The sequence below is a fragment of the Micropterus dolomieu genome, linkage group LG10 (genome assembly GCF_021292245.1).
Source record: "Micropterus dolomieu isolate WLL.071019.BEF.003 ecotype Adirondacks linkage group LG10, ASM2129224v1, whole genome shotgun sequence".
Taxonomy (NCBI): domain Eukaryota; kingdom Metazoa; phylum Chordata; class Actinopteri; order Centrarchiformes; family Centrarchidae; genus Micropterus; species Micropterus dolomieu.
The window spans coordinates 29,794,650-29,800,774 of record NC_060159.1 but is presented as its reverse complement, the minus strand read 5'-3'; the positions used below and the strand labels follow the sequence as shown (position 1 = coordinate 29,800,774).

General features: G+C 48.2%; 1 protein-coding gene across 1 annotated transcript in view; it reads right to left on the bottom strand.

Annotated features, from left to right (window-relative positions):
- Positions 1 to 1,021: 1,021 nt before the first annotated feature.
- Positions 1,022 to 6,125, bottom strand: part of ubr7 (ubiquitin protein ligase E3 component n-recognin 7) — a 10,709-nt gene continuing 5,605 nt past the window's right edge. The window contains exons 6-11 of the mRNA XM_046061212.1: positions 4,844 to 4,949; positions 3,529 to 3,608; positions 3,278 to 3,442; positions 2,721 to 2,886; positions 1,392 to 1,453; positions 1,022 to 1,298 (exon numbers count right to left, since the gene is read on the bottom strand). Coding sequence (XP_045917168.1) covers positions 1,206 to 1,298; positions 1,392 to 1,453; positions 2,721 to 2,886; positions 3,278 to 3,442; positions 3,529 to 3,608; positions 4,844 to 4,949 — 672 coding nt within the window. The 3' untranslated portion in view covers positions 1,022 to 1,205. The remainder of the gene's footprint in view (positions 1,299 to 1,391; positions 1,454 to 2,720; positions 2,887 to 3,277; positions 3,443 to 3,528; positions 3,609 to 4,843; positions 4,950 to 6,125) is intronic.

The window sequence follows — 6,125 nt, the reverse complement described above, 5'->3', positions numbered from 1 at the left end:
TAACTGTCTTTGTTTTAGTATTTTCTTTTTTAGAGGGGCTACAGAGTCGAGTGTCATTCGCAGCGAGCCTGCAGCACTATCAACAAGATGATCGATTTGGGAGGGACTGAAATTAGCATAGGAGTCCTCCGTTACTTTGTGACTAGATAATGTATTTAGAGCTGATGGAATCGCATCCTTAAATTTAGCTATAGCACTATCAGACAGACATCTTGTATAGAAATTTCTGCCATCAGACAGTGGTCACAAGTGGTTCAGATCCACATCAGGACAAACATGAGGGGGGGCGGGTTCAGATCCACATCAGGACAAACATGAGGGGGGGGCGGGTTCAGATCCACATCAGGACAAACATGAGGGGGGGCGTTTTCAGATCCACATCAGGACAAACATGGGTAGGGACGGGTTCAGATCCACATCAGGACAAACATGAGGGGGGACGGGTTCAGATCCACATCAGGACAAACATGAGGGGGGACGGGTTCAGATCCACATCAGGACAAACATGAGGGGGGACGGGTTCAGATCCACGTGTTGGTAGATTTTTGAGGAGGTGCACTCAGGCGTAGGCTACAGGGCTACGCAGAGGCTATGCCATCGATTAGACGCAGAAGTATAAATTAGGCTTCAAGCTGATGTATTGTAGCGTGCGTCCTCATCGTAGGTGGGCATGACATCATCGACCACAACACAATGACCCGCTTCACTTTCCAGCAGCTGGTAAACGTGCACACACACACAGTGTGGGCGGGATAACGCTGCAGGACCAGTGAACAGGAGGAACGCCTCGGCCCGTTCGGGAGGATTCTGGGTTTAGTCCTGATGATGGTGATCCGGCCTACAGCCCACTGAGGTGTCGTATCCAAGGCAACAGGTGACACGGGGCCTCCAGGAGGGGTCTGTATTGATCAGGACCTCTCTAAGCTCTGACTCCTTCAGACAGGCTTTCATTCAAATCAGTCACTGTGACCTGATCTTCAATAATCACTTCTGATTGGTCGAGGAATACGAGCAGACTGACTGTTGCTGATTCAGCTTTATTAGTTTTCATTACAAAGGAAACACGTTAACGATGGCGAGCTCTGAACCACTGAACACGGGAGCGCTTTAAAACACAGCAGATAAAAACAGGAAGGAGATACAGATGGATCATCCCGGGCAGAAAAGTCAAAGGTCATTCCGAGGTCGTGGCAGATCAAAGGTCATCAGGTGCAGTAGAAGGGCCTGGCGTCGTCTCGTCGTCTCTTTCGACTCTTCTGCTGCTCGAAGAACTGACGGATGTCATCAGGAGTCACAACCTATCAGAGGCCAGACAGCGGCGCGTTTTAATTCTGTACTCGTGTACTACACGTCAGGTCAAAGGTCAAAGGCCGTCTTCAGGCCTCACTCACCTTCCCCTCTGCTGCGAACGTCTGCAGGAAGTCCTTCAGTTCCGTTTTCATGTCGTTGTATCCTGAAAGAAAAACTGGCGTCAGACAACAAGCTACAACTGTGGTTCTACGCGTAGCACTTTTGTAGTTCTACGCGTAGCACTTTTGTAGTTCTACGCGTAGCACTTTTGTAGTTCTACGCGTAGCACTTTTGTAGTTCTACGCGTGGTTCTACGCGTAGCACTTGTGTGGTTCTACGCGTAGTTCTACGTGTAGTACTTGTGTGGCTCTACGTGTGGTTCTACGTGTCGTACTTGTGTGGTTCTACGTGTCGTACTTGTGTGGTTCTACGTGTCGTACTTGTGTGGTTCTACGTGTCGTACTTGTGTGGTTCTACGTGTGGTTCTACGTGTAGTACTTGTGTGGTTCTACGTGTAGTTCTACGTGTGGTACTTGTGTGGCTCTACGTGTGGTTCTACGTGTAGTACTTGTGTGGTTCTACGTGTCGTACTTGTGTGGTTCTACGTGTCGTACTTGTGTGGTTCTACGTGTCGTACTTGTGTGGTTCTACGTGTGGTTCTACGTGTAGTACTTGTGTGGTTCTACGTGTAGTTCTACGTGTGGTACTTGTGTGGCTCTACGTGTGGTTCTACGTGTAGTACTTGTGTGGTTCTACGTGTCGTACTTGTGTGGTTCTACGTGTCGTACTTGTGTGGTTCTACGTGTCGTACTTGTGTGGTTCTACGTGTGGTTCTACGTGTAGTACTTGTGTGGTTCTACGTGTAGTTCTACGTGTGGTACTTGTGTGGCTCTACGTGTGGTTCTACGTGTAGTACTTGTGTGGTTCTACGTGTCGTACTTGTGTGGTTCTACGTGTCGTACTTGTGTGGTTCTACGTGTCGTACTTGTGTGGTTCTACGTGTGGTTCTACGTGTAGTACTTGTGTGGTTCTACGTGTAGTTCTACGTGTGGTACTTGTGTGGCTCTACGTGTGGTTCTACGTGTAGTACTTGTGTGGTTCTACGTGTCGTACTTGTGTGGTTCTACGTGTCGTACTTGTGTGGTTCTACGTGTCGTACTTGTGTGGTTCTACGTGTGGTTCTACGTGTAGTACTTGTGTGGTTCTACGTGTAGTTCTACGTGTGGTACTTGTGTGGCTCTACGTGTGGTTCTACGTGTAGTACTTGTGTGGTTCTACGTGTCGTACTTGTGTGGTTCTACGTGTCGTACTTGTGTGGTTCTACGTGTGGTTCTACGTGTCGTACTTGTGTGGTTCTACGTGTCGTACTTGTGTGGTTCTACGTGTAGTTCTACGTGTAGTACTTGTGTAGTACTTGAAGGTGTGTGTACCGTGAATGATCTCCAGCTGCTGCACTCGGTTCAGGTTGTCCAGCGCTGACATCAGAGGGTCGTGTCCTTGCTGTCTCTGCTCGCTGCTCTTTCCTTTGTTCTCGTAGGCGAGGACGGTGTCCGACTCGTCCAACAGGAAGGAGAGACTGGCTCCAGAGAGACGCTCCTGAGGACACAAAGACTCGTCAGTCTTGGTCTTTGACAGACTCCGCGGTTCTCCCTGGTCTTTGACAGACTCCGCGGTTCTCCCTGGTCTTTGACAGACTCCGCGGTTCTCCCTGGTCTTTGACAGACTCCGCGGTTCTCCCTGGTCTTTGACAGACTCCGCGGTTCTCCCTGGTCTTTGACAGACTCTGCGTTATTCCCTGGTCTTTGACAGACTCTGCGTTATTCCCTGGTCTTTGACAGACTCCGCGTTATTCCCTGGTCTTTTACAGACTCCGCGGTTCTCCCTGGTCTTGTACAGACTCGTTTTAGGAGTTAAGGGGGATTAGACGTCAGATATTGAACAAACACATGACCTCACAGTTGCATCATCAGTGACAGGTGAATTTTACCTGGCAGGTGTTGCAGGAGCAGAGTTTGGAGCGCCACCCTGACGGCCAGAACACGGCTCCCGATTGGAGTCTTTTCTGACCAATGACCTGCAGCTCCTTCAGCCTGCAGCTTGGCTCCTCCTCCTCACGGCTCCGCTTACAGCTGGGCTGGATGACATCATCACCCTGACAGATCATTGATCATTAGCCTATCACACTGATCAGAGTGAATTCATGGTGCAGATGTAAACTAATCAGTTAAACTCTCTGACCTTTTCTTCTTTGTTAGAAGGGTTTGCGTTTGACTCGTCGGCTCCCGTTTCCTCCTTCACCTGCACTGCTGCACCCGGAACTGAACAGGAAGTGTGTCACAGAGACAGGAAGTATGAGATGAACTGGAGAACAGGTACAGGTTACTTTACACCATGGTGAAACGTTCTGATGGTAATAAGTAAAGGGGAGACGAGACACTCAGCTCACAAGTCGAGCATTTAACACTAATTTTAAGAAATCGAACATTTTGAGTATTAAACCGTTCATTTTCTGCATTCTGGTGATTTTTTCGCCGTTATACTGAAGAAAGTCAGCGTGCTAGCTAGAGAAAGTGAAACCACATTAGGGTTGGGCCGACAGACGACGCCATCGTCCGGCTGACAGATGGTCGTTGGTTGAGCAGGCATTGTGATTGTAAAAAAATCAAAATTTTTCTGCCATGTGAAAGCAGGTTTTAATCCCCACGAACGTTATTATACATTTTAAATATGCTTTGCACCTTCCTCTGAATTCTCTTCTCGCCACACTCAGACACACAGGAGGCCTACAGCTCAGGATGGCCCCGCCTCTCTCTGTCTCACCCCTCGCCCTCCGCTCCACTTTCTCCATCGGCAGTACGTTTTATAAAGTCGCCTAAAAGACTCAGAACTCGTCTTTTTTCCACCCGCGATCCGTTATCAGGGCAGCAGGTGAGCTGCTTGTTAATAACGCAGCCTATCAAACAACCGAAACCACCATCTGCACCCTGAGTGTTGACTGCTGCTTCACCTGCTCCGTGCTGGGAAAATTTCCACCGCGAGTGAAGTCTGTGCGAGTGAACACACGCACATAAGACGACCGTTATCCCCCCCTCCCCCAGTGCCATCGTCCATCCCGATGTTTCAGTGTAGACAACATCCGATGGAAATTTAGCCTAACCCTAAACCACATCGGCAGATGCGAGACACAAGCTTGTTGAAGACTTCGTGTCTGTGTGGGCGGAGTCAGATATTGCATTATAAAAGCTATGTTGAGGCTGTGGAGCCAAATCCAGAAGAAGAAATGATCAGTGATGAAGTAATAAGCCATTTAAAAAGGGGACATGTACGGTACGAAGCAACAACACATTCATTGTGAACTGTCCCCAATAATTTACATCCATCTGAACATTTCTATATGCAAAGATTCATAGACATTGATTACATTTCAACATTTTCTCCACCAGATGGTTACACACTGATGATTAAATGTGCTTAAATTGTAAAACTCAGAATGAATGTGTGATCCTGGGCTACATAAATAAATCTGAGCTGGCTGATGGACAGGAGTGCTTACCTGCCAGGTGAGCGGCGTAGGTCCAGAGGAAAGGGTTTCTGTTCATACAGGACTCACAGATCATCTCCTGCAGCTCCACACAGTCTGGAACCCCACAGCCCAGGTGCTGCAAACACATACAGGTGAGTTCAGTGACCGTCGGCCTGCAGGGGGCGCCTCAACAGGCGCTACCTGCGCCACCTGTGTCAGGCGCTACCGGCCCTACCTGTGTCAGGTGGACCGGCCCTACCTGTGTCAGGTGGACCGGCCCTACCTGTGTCGGTGTCACCTGTGTCAGGTTCTTCTCTGGGACTCACCCTGCCATGCAGCCAGTCCTCACATATCACACACTGAATCATCTCATCCTCCACCTGCACAGAAAACCGGCCAATCACAGTAAGAATCAAGTTTAAAAGGAATCAGAACACACTTGGTGGACACGGGTCAGGTGAGGTTCAGGTGTGTGTCTCACCTGGTCGTCTGGGTCTGGGTAAGGCCGGCTGCAAGTACAATACACTCCAAAGAAGTTATGACTGTATTTGTTCAGACTGTTGACCTCCTCCTTCTCCTGAAACACACAGACAGCGTGAATCTAACACACACCTTTATGACACGACGAGGACACCTGGCCTGAACATGACCTCATCGGAAACACCTGCAGTGACTCTACAGGACCAGAGGCCTTTACTACAAAACGAGGTACACCTGGCTTATCCAGGTATCTTCAGGAGTAACTTACTGATTAACCCGTACTACGAAAGGTGGATAGCTGTTACTCGAGGTCTGTTGCCATGGTGATTTAGGCTGCATCTCTAAACTGCTCCGAGCACTTCCCCTCACTCTAACAGGGACACCTGCTGCTGAACACAGACTGTTTCTGCTGCTCCCTGGAGACAGATTTCTATCTGTTCACCTGTTGCTCAGTAGGAGCCTGTTCCGGTGTTCTGATCGTGGCTCTGGACTCTGGATAAAAAGGTAACGGCCTGGCAGTGGCAAACAGCTTTGGTTTAATATTTGATTTGATTACATTAATGATGAAGTTGAGATTTACAAGAAATATTTTATTGCTATTGTGTAAAGGGAATACTGCTGGTAAGTGGTAAGTGTTTGCAAACCACGTTATTGTACGTTTGTGTATATAGCAGTACATTTAAATCAAAAGTGCACAATACACTACTTTAGAATTCATTATTCAATTTTGCGGATAATTGCGATTCATCGCAGAAAATCATTGCCCAGCACTAGTTTTCATCTTTCACATAAAACTTTAATATGTGCTACAGAGTTTTTTGTTAAATAAACA